General features: G+C 58.7%; 2 protein-coding genes across 4 annotated transcripts; both read right to left on the bottom strand.

The window, feature by feature from the left end:
• Window positions 1-1,690: 1,690 nt before the first annotated feature.
• DYRK1B (dual specificity tyrosine phosphorylation regulated kinase 1B) lies at window positions 1,691-7,700 on the bottom strand. 2 transcript variants are annotated; one of them, XM_074306819.1, is made up of 11 exons: window positions 7,310-7,700; window positions 5,371-5,540; window positions 4,755-4,874; window positions 4,482-4,670; window positions 4,205-4,352; window positions 3,823-4,109; window positions 3,590-3,736; window positions 3,358-3,498; window positions 2,888-3,206; window positions 2,562-2,668; window positions 1,691-2,480 (listed from the first exon to the last, which is right to left on the bottom strand). In XM_074306819.1, the coding sequence occupies exons 2-11, from the start codon at window positions 5,431-5,433 to the stop codon at window positions 2,073-2,075; spliced, it is 1,929 nt and encodes a 642-aa protein (XP_074162920.1). In that variant the 5' UTR covers window positions 5,434-5,540; window positions 7,310-7,700; the 3' UTR covers window positions 1,691-2,072. The 2 variants fall into 2 exon arrangements, with proteins under 2 accessions (XP_074162920.1, XP_074162919.1); XM_074306818.1 differs by lacking the exon at window positions 7,310-7,700 and adding an exon at window positions 6,133-6,732.
• A 126-nt stretch (window positions 7,701-7,826) lies between these two features.
• Window positions 7,827-10,723, bottom strand: FBL (fibrillarin). Of its 2 annotated transcripts, none has more exons than XM_074306822.1 (9): window positions 10,552-10,723; window positions 9,796-9,942; window positions 9,596-9,712; window positions 9,419-9,513; window positions 9,163-9,333; window positions 8,909-9,041; window positions 8,443-8,555; window positions 8,191-8,336; window positions 7,827-7,957 (listed from the first exon to the last, which is right to left on the bottom strand). In XM_074306822.1, the coding sequence occupies exons 1-9, from the start codon at window positions 10,559-10,561 to the stop codon at window positions 7,921-7,923; spliced, it is 969 nt and encodes a 322-aa protein (XP_074162923.1). In that variant the 5' UTR covers window positions 10,562-10,723; the 3' UTR covers window positions 7,827-7,920. The 2 variants fall into 2 exon arrangements, with proteins under 2 accessions (XP_074162923.1, XP_074162921.1); XM_074306820.1 differs by lacking the exon at window positions 10,552-10,723 and adding an exon at window positions 10,074-10,424.
• Between the last annotated feature and the right edge of the window lie 4,462 nt (window positions 10,724-15,185).

Below are 15,185 nucleotides of genomic sequence, written 5' to 3'. Positions count from 1 at the left end.
TGTTGCCCTGAGGCTCCCCAGGACTACTCCGCAGGCGCGCGGCGGGCAACGCGGACGCGCCCAGGAGCCTGTGGTCAGGCGCTGCGTGGATGGAATCGCTCTGCTGGGGCCGGGGTGAATGCGGCTTCAAACCCTGGTTCCCGACGTCACGATGCATTCCTGCACCGCAAGAGCCGGCTGGGGGAGGGAATCCCGACTTGCGGGGGAGGGGGCTGGGAAGGCCTTCCATTTACGGCACCCGGGGAAACCGAGGCACGGGGAGAGGTTTGAACAAGGACGCCTCGAACTGCGGGCTGTAGCCAGCAACGGAAGCTCGAAGACGCTACAAAAATCGGATCTTCATCCCTCTCCCCCCACCTCTCGGGAGGCGGCCTCTTAAGACGCCGGCCCATTTTATAAATCGGGAAGCTGTAGCACGCCCAGGCCCCCCGCGGCGTCGCGCCGTGGGGGCCCGGGTCTCCCCGGTTGGGGGGAGGAGTAGTTCCGGCTCAGGGATCTCCCCGGGATCTCCGGGCCTTTCCGAGCATGAGCGAGGCAGCCGGGAAGCCCCGAGCGCAGGGAGGGGCGGGCAGCCGGGGGCGAGGTCCCATCGCTCCCACCCCGCAGGAGGGTGGCTGTTCCAGCCAATCCACGGCTACTCTCAGCCTGCAGCAACCAATCCTCCTAGCCTCACTTTTCCCCACCCCCCCTCCCTTCCTGGCCTGACAATTGGTCAGCTTTGAGAAGGCGGAGCATTGATTGGCTCTGTCCTTCGGAGACTCCAAGAGAACGCCGGGAGCACCCCGGCCTCACCCGATACGGACTTCTGATTGGCTAGCGCTGGAGCAGAGCCCGCCCTCACTCTCTCTAGCCTTGTGGCTCAGGACAGTGGCTTTCCCCTTTCTGAGGGTATGCCCTTTACTGCTGAATGACACCCCCCCCCCCCCAAAGAAAGGTACTTGGAGTAAAAGCGAAGCGCCATGGCCTTCAGGCCCCAGAACGGCAGCAATGCAAAGGCCTCTGGGTAGGGGGCTGCCAATCCAACCCCTGCCTGCCTCTAGACTGGGCCTCTGGGGGGGGGGGGAGGGGCACTTTTCCAAGTCCCTTAAGACTCTAATCACTATGAGAACTCTCACTGGGATGGGGGGACCAAGCTCGGAGAGAAAAATTCCCCCCATCAAAAATTGGGCAAGGGGGAGAAAAGGCAGAGCACTTACCTGAGATGCCATTCCCCATTTCTTCCCCCCACCCCCACCCCAAGGTCATTGCTGGCAGTGAGGACAACGGGGAACCATCCCTCCACTGCCCCTTCCTTTAGGCCCATGAGGAAGGGGAGCCGAGGCACCAAGGCACCCTCACTGGCACACAGCCTGGGAGGTGGGGAACGACCACTCCACCTTGCCACTGCCACAAGAAGCCTGGGGCAGCTGCAGGAGAGCGTGGCTAGGGCTCTGTGGGGGTAACCAGCAGGCCTGGCCTAGTTCCCTCTGGGGAGGAGGCCCAATGGGGATGGATGGATGGGGTGCACCTTGCAGGACCGGGACAGCCAAGTCTCCCTGTCCACACCCACGCCCAGGATGGAGAAGTCTCCCGGTGACTTCTGATGGGCCATCTCTGTCTCCCACTATTCCCATCTCTGCCCCCTTTGGGGTTCCAGTGACTGCTCTGGGGAGGGAGTGCACGAGCGACCCTGCAAAGGAGCTGTCGGGCATGTGAGAAAGCTCTTTACTTGGGTACAGCACAGGGCGCCCCAGACTCCTGCGGATGCCTCCCACCCCACCCCCCCCAGCCCCAGGGTGGAGAGCAGGGGAGCCACCCCAGGGCTGCCAGTCTTTGGTACAATAAATAGAAAACAAAGGGGCCAGCAGGGCCGAGGAGCCAGTCCATGGGGGGACAAGGGGGGCAGGGGTCATACCCCCTCCTCTTCTCGGCCCCAGCCCCCAGTCAGGTCAGTGCAGGTGCCCCCCCTCCCCCCCACTGGGTAGCAGCAATTCCAGTTGAGAGGGGAGGAAGGCTGGGGGAGGGAAGGCATGAGCCCAGGGGCCCCAAGGGGGAAGGGGTATGGCTTCGGGGGGCCCCAGGGGGGCAGGGGATCACGAGCTGGCGGCCGTACTCTGGGGGACACCACAGAGGCCCAGGCGGGGGCCTAGGGCCGGGTCCTCAGGTGGGGGGATCGGCGGCCGGCCCCCGCCCCTGGGGCCGCCCCCCCCTGTGGTCCGAGTCCGGAAGGCCGAAGCGGCCGGGTGCTGGAGAGGGGGAGCGGGGCGAAGTGGGGCACAGTCCTGTGGAGCAGGTGGGGGCAGCAGGGGGCCGCCTCCAAGGCTCACGTCCATCAGCTCAGGGGGAGGCGGTGAAGAAGATGAAGAAGAGCCAGCCTGGGCTGAAGGCCGGCCACCGGCCCCGTGGAAAGAGGAGGAGGAAGAGGCTGGGGCTGGGCCGGGGGGAGGCTTGTGGGCCACATCTCCCCCTGCCCAAGGGCGCAGCGGCTGGGATGGTGGGACCTGTCGGGGAGGAAAGGGACAGACTGTAACGGGCCGCTAGGATGGAGCCGCCTCCCCTTCTGTCCCGGCCCTGGGCCGTACCTGGGGGCTGTGCATCTCGCAGTCCGTCACCGGGGGCCCCGGGCCCCCACAGTACCGGTTGCTGTATCGGTAGCTTCGGTTGTCATTGGACGATCCGCTCGAGCCACCTAAAAGTAGGAAAGAGAAGGTTGGCAGAATGCCCCTGCCCGCGTGCCAAGGGACAGAAGGGCGACCCTCCGGTTCAAGGTCACGGGCCGGATTCGCAGAACTTGGAAGCCCGATGCTGTGAGAGCTCAGGACGTCCCAAGAGCGAGCGCTTCCACCACAGGCGCGCGGGCTGTCTGCTCTCCCCCCCAGCCCCGCTCAGGGCCAGGCGCCCTCCTCACCAGAGCTGGAGACAGAGCTGGCCGCGCTGGAGGAGTGGGAGGCGTCGGGGGCCGGAGAAGGCGAGGTGGAGGTGCTGCTCCCCGAGGGCCCCGTGTTGGTCGCCTCGTCGGCCGTCCGGCGGAAGAAGCCGTGCTGCAGGGCCCCCAGGGGGCTGATGCGGGCGGCCGGCTCGTACTCCAGCATGCGCAGCACCAGGTCCTGGAAGCGGAGGTAGTCGGCTGTGCTGTGGCCGGGCTCGCCTGCCCGCCGGCCCCCGGGGCCGCCTGTCTGCACACCCAGCACCTCCTGCAGCCGCCGCGTGCCGGGGCCCTGGTACTCCTAGGGAGGAGGAGCAGAGCAGTCACGGGGGTGAGCAGTCCGAAGGAAGGGGCAGCCGGAGAAGAAAACCGGCCAGAGCCACGGGAGGAAGTGGAGATGGAGAAAGGAGGGAAGAGATGGAGGGCGTGGGGACGGACGTGGGATGGCTCACCTTCCTGAGGTCTTTGCTCCTCCGCAGGGTCCAGCCCCCTCCAGGCAACCGGTCGAAGTACTTCCTAGCTTTGGGTGCCTGTTCCAGCATGGGGGCCGGGGGCAGTCCCAGCACTTCCACAATCCTGTTCATCTGGTCCACCTGGGCCACAGAGCAGGCGCAGCCATCAGTCCCGCCGCCTCGGCCTGGGGGCCCTAGCCCAGCCCCTGCACCCCCCGCCCGAGCCTCTCACCTCATTGGAGCCGCTGAAGAGGGGCTCCCCTGTGTGCATCTCCACGAGGATACAGCCTAAAGACCACATGTCGATGGCCAGATCGTACGGGGTCCCCAGGAGCACCTCAGGAGAGCGGTAGAAGCGGCTCTGGATGTACTGATAGATCTGGGGACAAAGGAGGCTGGGTCAGGACCCCCTCTGCCCCTCAGCGCCCCCCGCCCAGATGGGGACCCCCCTCCGCCCACACGTACCCGCTGGCCCAGCTGACAGGAGCTGCCGAAGTCGACGATTTTGATGGCGCTGCGCTTGGGGTTGCACAGCAGGATGTTCTCGGGCTTGAGGTCGCAGTGGATGATGCTGAGCTCGGGGGTGGCCAGGAAGAGCAGGGCCGTGCAGAGCTGCTGGGCCAGCTTCCGGGTCAGGTTCAGCGAGACGCCCCGGAAGTGGGTGTTGCGCAGCAGGTCGTACAGATTGTAGGACAGGAGCTCGAAGACCAGGCACAGGTGGTTCCGGAACATGAAGTGTCGTTTCAAATGCACTGTGGGAGAAGGGAGAAGGGCAGGTGGTGGCAGCTCGGACCCTGGCCCCTGGCTCCGCCCCCCCCCTTCCCGCTCGGCCCCCTCCCAGGCTCACCGATGTAGTACTTCATCTCCGTGTCGTGCTGGTTCATCAGCTCCAGCAGCCGCAGCTCGATCTGCGCCTGGTTCAGAAACGCCTTCTTGTTCTTGATGATCTTGATGGCCACTAGCTCCTGGGCCTGGTGGTCGTAGGCCTTCACCACCTGGGAGGGACAAGAGGCCAGGGTGCATGAGGCCTTCGGGGCCCAGCACGGATCCCGCTGGCCGCGTCCTAGGCACCGACGGGCACGGGACCCGGGGGCCCCCGGGGAGGCCCCTGCTGCGGTCCTCACCTGCCCAAAGGAGCCCTTCCCGATGAGCGAGTCGATCTCATAGCGCTCCAGCCACCGCTCCCCGCTTCGCACAATGTAGTCGTGGTTGTCGTCGTCGTAGCCGTGGTTCAGAACCTTCCTCTCTTTCTTTGTGCTCGCGTCCTCGGGGGGCCCCTGCTGGGCCCGACGCTTCTTCTTGGCGTAGTACACCTGGGGAGGGGGGAGTGCGGTGAAGACATTGTTGGGAGACCTCCCCCAATGTCACTGCCAGCCCCTGCCCGGGACCCAGCCCACCTCATTAATGTGCTTGTAGGTCTTGATAAGGTCCACAGAGAGTTTCCGGAGCGGGGCGGAGGTGGCATCCCGAAAGGCCAGCGGGAGCCGTCGCTGGAGCAGCCGGACATCTGGCACCACCTGGGGGGGGGCGCAGGGCCCGTCAGGGCCGGGCCCTCCCCGCCCCACCTCTCCTCCCTGACCTCTCCCCCCCCCCACTCCCAGCTTCCATTGTGCCGGAACAGGACAACCCTGTGCTGACCCAATTTACAAAAGGGAAAACAGAAGCTCCCTCCGTGACTCTGTCAAGATCTCCGTGCTGACGGGCAGCCGGCCCCCTGGTCCCACAGACCCTCCGTGTCTGATGACTGCAGCTGGAGCCGGAGGCCCAGGGCCCAAATCCCAGCTCAGCCCCTTCCCCCCAGCGTGAGCCGGGACCACCCTCTCCAGGCTCCAGCTGCCTCCTCCAGGAGAGACGACCTCGAAGGGTCTGTCTGTGACCCTCAGATCCGCAAGGATCGCCCTTTTCTGACCCAGATTCTCCAACTCTGTCTGGTGACTCGACCCCAGACCCTTTGACCTCACGCCTATTCTGCCCCTGCCCACCCCTCCCCCCAGGAGCTGGGGTAGGCGATACCTGTGTATGCTCCTGGGGGGCTGGAAAGCCGGAGAAAGGACCATGGCTGGGAGGGGCGGCCATGTCCGGCTCAGAGGGCCGAAGGGAAGCAAGGCCCGGAGCAGGAGCCCGGCTGGGGGGCGACTTCTCGCATCCTGCACCACAGCTGCTGCCACCAGCACCGCCGGGACCTGGAGGAGGGGGAGGAGAGGAGATGGGATGGGGGGCCTGGGCAGCAGGGGGGAGGGGATCAGTGACACAGAACAGAGGAGAGATGGGATGGGGGATGGGCACAGGAAGGAGAGGATCAGTGACACAGGACAGACAGAAGAGAAGGGGTGGGGAGGGGATCAATGACAGGACAGACAGACAGACAAGAGATGAGGGGTGAGGGGGACAGAAAGAGAGATCAGTGACACAGGATAGACAGAGGGGCAGAGGATGGGGGAGGGGGGAAGGGAGATCAGTGACACAGGACAGAGGAGAGATGGGATGGGGGGCCGGGGGAGGGGATCAGTGACACAGAACAGACAAAAGGGACAGACAGAAGAGCAAAGGCAGCTGAGGAGGAATAAGAGGGACTGCGGCCAGGAAGGGTCAGGGTCCTGGGACAGCCCTTTCCCCCACCCGCAACAACAGAGGAAAGGCTCGAACTCCCCCAGTCTCCCGGCCCCTCCTTGCCAGCTGATAGCCACTCTACACAGGGGAGGGGGGCGCAAAGAGAGGGAGCCTCAGCTGACAGCGGGGAGTCCCCCTGCGGTTGTGCCCCTCCCTCTCTCATACCCACGCTGGGGGGCTGTCGGGAGCCACGGGCGGGTGGCCGGCGGGGTCCCCAGTCTGGCAGTCGGGCAGTCAGCATGTCGGGCAGGGAGGGTGGGAGTCCCGAGGGGGACAGAAGTGGACGGGTGCTCGAGTGCGAGCTGCCTGGCCAGGCCCTAGGCCCCTAGGCGCCCCCGGCCCCTGCCCTGCCCTGTCCTGTCCCGTCCGCTGGGTGACAGCAGCAGCCGCTGGGAGGGGGAGGGGGGTCAGCCGAGGTTGCCTGGAGGGGGGAGCTGAGCAGGTGGAAGGGGGAGAGGAGGGCGGGGGACGGGAGGGAGGACGGGGTTAACCCTACAGCTGCTGGCCTGGGCCTAGGACTGGCCTCCCCCCAACTTCCAGCCAGGCCTGTCTCACAAGGAAGCCTGGGCTCGCACCGGGGGCCAAAGAAGCCTCTCCTCCGACGCCCATAGCACCCCAGCAGCCCGGCCCGGCCCGGCCCGGGCCCCCCCTCCCCTAGCCCCCCTCGGCGGGGGAGGGGGGAGGAGGCGCTGAGCTCGAGGGGCGCCCGCTCCGGCTCCCGCCCCGCCCCGCCTCCCGCCTCCCGGGCTCGGGCTCCCGCTCCCCGCGGCGCACACGAGGCGGCTGCAACATGACCCCTGCCATGGCAACAGGCCTGCCATTGGCCCGAGGGGCTCAGCGCGCCGGCCAATGGCGGGGAGCCGGCCCGCTGTTGCCAAGCGACCGCGATGCGGCGGGTGGGGGCCCGCGCCGGCTCTTGCCCAAACAAAGAGCGGGAGAGCTAGGGGAACGGGGGGGAGGGGGCCGGAGAGACCGCGGCTCCGCCCCCGGCCCGGCTGCCCGACCCCGCCCCGGCCCGCGCCGCGCTCCCCCGGGGCCGGCCCCTTCCAGGAACCCGGCTATAAATAGCGGCCCCGCCCCCTCCCCCCTCCCGGCACCTGGTCCGGCCCGGCGCCCCTCCCCCACCCCGCCGGGCCCCGGGACGGCGCGCGCTCCCGCTCCGCCCCACCCCGTCGCCCAGGAAGGGGCGGCCGTAACGGGCGCCCCGCGCTCCCCCCCTCCCCGGGGCTAACGTTCGGCGCGGGGGTGGAGGGCGGCGCGCCGGAGGACTGACGGGCTGGCGCGGACGGGCACGCGCCCCCTCCCCTCCCCCAGCCCCGGCGGGCGCGCGCGCGGCCGTTACCTGTGGGCGGGGGTGCCGGGCCGTAGGGGGAGGGGCGGAGCGGAACGCAAGGGGCAGGCGGCGGCGGCTCAGCGCCCCGGGCTCATCCCCGCGCGGGAACGCTGGCTACGGCGGCGGCGGCAGCACGGGCGGGTGGCTCCAGTCAGATCGGCAGCGGCCCGGGGTCCCCAATTACCCAGTAATGCAACCAGCAAAATGGCGACCACAACAAACCGGCCCCCCCGGCCTGGACTCCGCCCCCTACCCCCTCCCATCCTCCCCCGACACGTGACTCTGGCACCAGGCTGCCGCTCGGTGCGCCTGCGCCAGCTTCTCAAGACACATGCGCACATCCCAGGTAAGAACCCGCCCAGGGCTCGCCGAAGACAGCGAGACCAAGCATGCGTCGCAGAGGTCGACGCCCGACCTCTCCGGGTAACCACAGGGCGAGCGTCAGCAGCTCGCCTTAGCGCGCAGGCGCGAGCTTCTCCATCCTCCCCATCCCCCACCCTAACCCTTTGAGAATCCAGCAGTCACATGGGATCACACCTTTTAATAGAAAATACAAAGATCTGACAAAACAGCTATAGTAGAAAAAAAGGGGGGGCAGGACAGGACGGAGAGGCAGACAGCTACTTGGCAGCTACTTCTTTCTGCTTGGGGGGAGGCCTGTAGGGAGAAAGGTGACCTCAGAGACCAGGTAGCACCTGGGGATGCCCCCCCAATGGAAACCAATCCCCTGGAGAGGTCCACAACCCTTGCTGAGTTCCAAGGATCATTCCCTCCAGTGATCCCTCCAAGTCAAGGACCCCCCACAAATCAAGGAAACCTCTATTGTTTCCTTGGCCCACCCTGCCCCAGTGATACTCCTCAGCCAAAGGAGGCCCCCCCCCAAGGCTCACCTGTACACGCCCACCACCACTGCATGATCTCGCTCATAGGGCTCCAAAGTGAGCTGTTCCTGTGGCTTCATGTTTTCTTGCTGCATTTTCTTGACTTCTGAGGCAAACACGGCTTCAGGAGAGGCTGTGGAATCTATGCAGTTGGCCTGGGAGAAGTTTCACGGTCATGAGAAGGATGCATCCCTCTGTCCAGCCCTCTGGAGCCTCTCCCCCCTATGCCCCCAAGTCTTGAATTTGGCCAGGGCACTATACCTTAATGGAGATCACAAAGTGTCCACCATTGCGCAGGAAGTTGTGGGCATTGAGAGCCACAATTCGGGACTGGTCTGGCTGGGCCACATCGGCAAAAATCACATCCACCATCCCTGGAGAGAAAGGGTAGCAGGCAGGGTTGGCTTAGGGAGGCTTTTCCTCACATTAAGTTCATCCTTTATCTCTTCCTTCTCCCTCCATCCAACCCAGCAGCAGCCTGCAGATCCAGATCCAATCTCAAGGGATTCCCTTGACCAGACTCTTGAGGCCAGATGCCCACCCTTCCCCCAGCAGCGTTTTCCCGAGGCTTTAAGATGAGTAAACTGCTTGACAAGTGGTATCTAGAGGTAGGATCGGAACTCAGGACCTTCTAGGGCCCAGGGCAGATCATTCCTTCCCCCAATGTCAGCTTCATCAGCCCCTAAGTCAGTGTCCACTGCACTAGGGCCCCATGACAGGCCCTCACCAATGAGCATCCGGTACTTGTGGGGGTGTCGCGCATCCTCAATGACGGGAATGATGTTCGTCCTCTTCTTGGCCACGTTGATGAGGTCTCGGCCTGATCGATGAGAAAACTCCACGGCGTAAACCAGACCTTCCTGGGTGGCAAAAACCAGCGCTGTAGCCAGAAGCCAGCCCGCCCTCACCTCCCTTAGCCCATGTTCAAAGGCAACCCCTCCCTCTTCCTAACTCAAAAAGCGGGGAGCACCCAGGACTCACAGGGCCCACGATGTCGGAGACGTGGGAGACGGTGGTTCCCGAGGCTGCTCCCAAGTAGAGCACTTTGGCCCCCGGTCGGATGTGGATCTGATCCACGCCCCCCAGGATGGCAGCGGCCAGCTTGGAGCGGAACGGATTCCAAGCCCGGTACTCCATCTTCACCTCGCCATCCTGAGGGTGAGAAAGCAAGGGTCAGCCCTGCACTCCCCCCCCACCATCTCCAGGCCCACCTGCCCCCATGTGACGGGGCTCCCACCTCCACGGTGATTCTCTTCTCGCCGTACACAGACTCGCCGGGCACCATGTTCTTCGTGACCAGGGCATCCTCCTTTCCTCGACAAATAAACACTCCTGAAAAAGGAAGGCCGGGGTGACCACCCACCTCTGGCGGGTACCAGAGCCCGAGGACGGGGCCGCCAAGGGCCTCACTCACCCTCATGCCGATGAGGTTCCACGGTCACCTTCTTTCCTCCTTGGAAGCCGCCGCGACCGCCCCGGCCGCGGCCCCGAGGGGTGCCTCTGCCCCGGCCCCCGGGGGAATGGAAGCCGCCTGCGGAGGCAGAGCGTTAGTCAGGGCTCGCTCTTTGCCTGCCCTCCCCTGCCAGCCCCGTGAAGCCCACGCCCTCCACTCACCTCGGCCCCCTCCTCGGCCCCCGCGATCTCCGAAGCCACCGCGGCCACGGCCCCCGAAGCCTCCTCGGCCCCCGAAGCCTCCTCTGTCACCTCCGCCTCTCCCTCTTCCTCGGAACCCACCCCGGCCCCCGCCTCGGGGGCTGAATCCTGTGGAGGCAGAAGAAAAGCCCCAAGCTGAGTATTCTGGGGAAGATTCGGCGCCCCCTCATCCCAGGTAACGGACACAGGAGCCCCCTCGTCTCCCAAAGTGCTGTCAGTGCACCTGGGGCCCCACTCACCCCCTACGAAGGCTCCCATGCCCCAGAAAGGAGGCAGGAAGCCCCCGGGAGAAGGTCCTGGGGCCCGGCCCTAAAGGGGTAAACTGCCGGCTTCCCCCTCTTCAAGGCTAGTAACAGCCCCAAGCCCGGGAACTCTAGAGAGAGAACGCCGGAAGTGGCAAGACCTGAGTTCAAACCCTGCCCCAGAAGTAGATGTAGCCCCGGGTCACTTCCTTCTCGGCCTGTCTCACTCTCCTCATCCACAAGACAGGGATAACAGAGCCGCCCCCCGGGGGGGGGGGGCGGTGTGGTTTTTAAAAGGAGATAATGTAGCGGGGCTGCTGGAGTGCGAGCCCGCGGCCACAGCTACAATTCCGCCCCCGGCCCTCTTGCTACAGAAAAGGAAACCGAGTCACAGGCAGGGGACCCAAAGTCTCTGCTCGCTGACCAGGCAGGGCCCCGGTCTCGCTTCTCCTCCCGGGCCCGGTCTCGCGCTCACCTGGCTTCATGGCACGCGGCTCGCTTTGCGAAGGAAGCGGAAGCAGCAGCGGGGTCGGCCCGTACGGTGGCCGCCAGCGGACACGCGGCTCCCACGCTCTATGGAGCCTTCAACACCCCTGACTGCCTGCTAGGGAGGCAAAAGGGGATTGGCGTGCACTGAGTCGTGGGCGTACGCACGCAGTACGCATAAACGCATATACGTAAGAGCGCCAGAGGCCAGTCTTTTCTCGCCTGCGCAATCTAGATTTACCCACTACGTTTCCTCTTGTGCCCTCCTCCCGGGTAGTCCGTCCTATGTCAGCTTGGCGAGGATGTTGGAATCCTGGGAAAAGTAGTCCTACGAAGTCCCAGGCCGCGGCCGCAAGTATTTCCGGGGTCGAGAAGGTGGGGGGGGGGAAGGGACAGGGAGTACGCATCAGGCGTCATGACGTAAGTCGCCCCAGTGGAGGCGGAGCACCCTCATGGGAAATGTAGTTTTTGAAGAGTTGCTCTTTTCACACATGCGCTCACCACTCATCGTGGAAAAGGGAAATCAGTCAGTCTCCTAGGAGACGTCGTGAATGCGTCCGGAAGTGACTCATGGCCTTGTGAAAATTCCGGTTGTCTGCTACCGCAGTGTGTCGGACGGCCGCCAGGTGGCGGTTTCGTTCGCTCCCAGCCTCTGTCCTTCCTCCTCTGGTACCAGCCAGATCCCATGATAAACTTGCTGGATTCAGTTGCATTTCAGGATCATCTATTTAGCGACTACTGTATACCAGGCACTGTGTTAGACACTGGGAGACAAATGCACATTGGAGGCCCTCGGGGAACTTACTTTCTACTCCCATCTCAACTGGACCATGGTGCACCCTAACCCTGTCCGCCCATTGAGCCCTCCACGGGACCCCCCCCAAAGTGTTGGGGGCTACTCCAGTTGGGTTGAGCAGACGAGGACCAGCCAGACTTCTCTTGGACTTGGATGCGTCATCGCAGTGGGACGTTAAGAACTGTTTGATTCGGGTCTTGTGAGGCGATCGTGTGAGGGCCGGCCACTGCGCGCTCCAGGGCAGTTCACTTCTTACCCACCTGGGGAATTAAAAGGAGAAAAGTGGGAGGGGGCAGGATTGTGATGGCGGGCTAGTGAAGTCCGGAGAGCACGAGGTGAGCCCATTACTGCTGTCGAAAGCATTTGTCTCAAAACTACTTCCCAAACAATTTGGGGAGAGGGTTGCTTTCTTTTGCATAGGAATATAGGCAAACCTCTTTAATGCCTGGGTTAACAGGAGACAGCTGAAGTTCTGTTTCAGCCACATTCAGGCTTTTGTGATGCTTCATTTTGGTTGAAATATATGAAGAAAATTTGACCTCGTCCAGATAGGCAAAGATTAGAAAAGGGGCATGTTTTTGAACAGGTAAATAGCCGTATTATTATAGAAATAGTTTCGTTTCACAGAGGCCTGGAGAGACCGACAGGAACTGACGCTGAGTGAATGAGCAGGACCAGAGGAGCATAGAACCCGGTAACAACCAGAGCAGGTGAAGATCAGTTCTGAGGGACGGGGCTCTTTTCTAAGGAGGTGATTCAAGGCAATTCCGATAGCCTCGGGATGGAAAATACCGTCTGCGCACAGAAAGAGGACTCTGGGAACTGAATGTGCACCACAACATAATATTTTCACGTTCTTATTGTTTACTTTTTTTTCTCATTTTTTCCCTTTTTGATCTGATTTTTCTTGTGCAGCATGATAAATGTGGAAATCTGTTCAGAAGACTTGTATATACTTAATATGTATTGGATTACTTACTGTCTAAAGGAGGAGGATGGTAGAGAGAGGGAGAAAAATTTGGAACACAAGGTTTTGCAATGAATGGAAAACTCTGCATGCATTTTTTTTTACTTTTTTAAAAAATTTATAATTATAACTTAAAAATTTATGTTTTAATTTTTTTATTTAATAGTTTTTATTTACCCACATGCATGGGTAATTTTACAATAATGACAATTGCCAAACCTTTTGTTCTAATTTTTCCCCTCCTCCCCCCCCCCCCCCCATGGCAGGTTGGCCAATACATGTATAACTTTTTTTTTTTTTTTTTTTTTTTACAGAACATATGCCTGGGTAATTTTTTACAACATTATCCCTTGCACTCACTTCTGTTCCGAATTTTCCCTCCTTCCCTCCCCCCCTTCCTTAGATGGCAGGCAGTCTCATACATGTTAAATGTGCTACATAGTATATCCTAGATACAATATATGTGTGCAGAACCGGATTTCTTGTTGCACAGGAAGAATTGGATTCAGAAGGTAAAGATAACCTGAGACGAAAAACAAAAGTGCAAACAGTTTACACTCATTTCCCAGTGTCCCTTCTCTGGGTGTAGCTGATTCTGTCCCTCATTGATCAATCGGAATTGGGTTAGATCTTCTCTATGTTGAAGATATCCACTTCCATCAGAATACGTCCTCATACAGTATCATTGTTGAAGTGTATAATGATCTCCTGGTTCTGCTCAGCATCAGTTGATGTCTCTCCAAGCCTCTCTGTATTTCTCCGGTTCGTCATTTCTTACAGAACAATAATATTCCATAACATTCGTATACCACAATTTACCCAACCATTCTCCAATGGATGGACATCCATTCATCTTCCAGCTTCTAGCCACTATGAAAAGGGCTGCCACAAACATTTTGACACATACAGGTCCTTTTAGTATTTCCTTGGGATATAAGCCCAGTAGTAGCACTGCTGGGTCAAAGGGTATGCACAGTTTGATAACTTTTTGGGCATAGTTCCAGATTGCTCTCCAGAATGGTTGGATTCTTTCACAACTCCACCAACAATGCATCAGTGTCCCAGTTTTCCTACATCCCTCCAACATTCATCATTATTTTTTCCTTTTATCTTAGCCAATCTGACAGATGTGTGGTGGTATCTCAGAGTTGTCTTAATTTGCATTTCTCTGATCAATAGTCTTTGCCTGCATTTTGAAAAATAAAAAGCTATCATAAAAACAAAAATTAGTTTTGACCTCATGGATTCCCTGAAAAAGCCTTGGGCAGTGTTGAAGAATCTGTAGACCATATTTTGAGAACTACCAATCTAGAGGATGAAATGAGATCTTGTCCAACATATTTTTAAAAATACATATTTACAAGAGTACCTCCAGTTATGATTCCCCCACTCCCAAACTCCATTCACAGAACTGAATTATTCTGCAAATGGTGATCACTTAATTTATTGGACATAGCAAAAAATAGAAGGGAAAAAATTATATGGCACTCTGGATTTGGAATCAGCCATTCTCATCTTCATGAGTTCAAATCCAGCCTCAGACACTAGCTAGATAACTCTTGTAGGCAAGTCACTTCACCCTGTTTGCTTCAGTTCTTCATCTATAAAAGAAGATGGAGAAGGAAATGGCAATCACTCCAGTATCTTTGTCAAGAAAACTCCAGATGGGATCATGAAGAGTCAGATACAACTGAAATGAGTGAACAACAATTCCAATCACATATGGAGCCATCCACCTAAAACCATGTCCTCAAACTGTCTTCACAGTTCACCAACACAAGGAGTATCTGCCAGCTTCAGGACTTGGATCAGTCTGGATGGTCTGAGATTCTGTTGAATGTTTCAATGAGTCACTGGCTGCAGAAACATCTCATATGGAAGTCCATAAATGTCAACTCAGTGGTATCATATCTTTGTATGGTAATTGGGAAACCTGAAACCTTAATAACAGCAAGAAGAGAAGAAGCCAGATCCTCATTATTAGTGCCTAGATCTTTTCTTCCTTCCTGTTGTGTCACTTCTCATGTACTGCAAACCTATTCATTACTCCCTAAAATTCAAAGCACATCTTTGTTCTTTGAAACTGTTTTTGTATAATGAATGGTGGTACTGGCTGACTCCAGATTCTCTCCTTTCCTTCCTACTTCCCCACATTAAGAAAGTACCTGTGGGGGGCAGCTAGGTGGTACAGTGGATAGAGCACCAGCCCTGAATTCAGGAGGACCCGAGTTCAAATCTGGTCTCAGACATTTAACATTTCCTAGCTGTGTGACCCTGGGCAAGTCACTTAACCCCAGCCTCAGGGGGAAAAAAAAGTACCTATGAAATTATACAAAACATTTCTATAAAAGTTATTACAAAAGAAAACATACATCTCCCTCCAAAAAAAGAATCCCCAAGAAAAATAGAGTTTAAAAAAGCATACTTTAATTTGCATTCAGACACAAATTCTTTCCCTGGGTATGGAGAGCATTTTTCATAAGTCCTTCAGAATAGTTGTGGATCATTGTATTGCTGAGAATAGCAAAGTCATTCACAGGTGACCATCCCAAAGTAACATTGCTGTTACTTTGTACATAATACATTTCACTTTGCATGAGCTCATGGAGGACTTTGCAGTTTTTTTCTGAGAATCCTGCTCATCATTTCTTATAGAACAAGAGTATTTCATAATAATCATATGCCACAATTTATTCAGCCATTTCCCAGTTGATAGGCATCCCCTAAATTTCCAATTCTTTGCCCTGAGAAAAGAGAGCTGCTATAAATATTTTTGTACTTGCAGTCCTTTTCTTTTTTAAAAATCTCTTTTGGTCTTACATGTCTATTAGTCGTATTGTTCAATCAAAGGGTATACATG

The sequence above is a fragment of the Sminthopsis crassicaudata genome, chromosome 3 (genome assembly GCF_048593235.1).
Source record: "Sminthopsis crassicaudata isolate SCR6 chromosome 3, ASM4859323v1, whole genome shotgun sequence".
NCBI lineage: Eukaryota > Metazoa > Chordata > Mammalia > Dasyuromorphia > Dasyuridae > Sminthopsis > Sminthopsis crassicaudata.
The sequence above is the reverse complement of the archived record's forward strand: the minus strand, read 5'-3'. Positions and strand labels throughout refer to the sequence as shown.

Coding starts and splice junctions, on each gene's coding strand:
- DYRK1B (XM_074306818.1), bottom strand. CDS start 6,208: ATGCTGACTGCCCGACTGCCAGACTGGGGACCCCGCCGGCCACCCGCC. Junction 5,541..6,132: donor CCGACAGCCCCCCAGCGTGG/GTATGAGAGAGG, acceptor CCCCTCCTCCAG/GTCCCGGCGGTGCTGGTGGC. Junction 3,499..3,589: donor TCTTCAGCGGCTCCAATGAG/GTGAGAGGCTCG, acceptor TCTGTGGCCCAG/GTGGACCAGATGAACAGGAT.
- FBL (XM_074306820.1), bottom strand. Junction 9,042..9,162: donor TCTCCGACATCGTGGGCCCT/GTGAGTCCTGGG, acceptor TTTGCCACCCAG/GAAGGTCTGGTTTACGCCGT. Junction 7,958..8,190: donor GTGGTGGTGGGCGTGTACAG/GTGAGCCTTGGG, acceptor TTCTCCCTACAG/GCCTCCCCCCAAGCAGAAAG.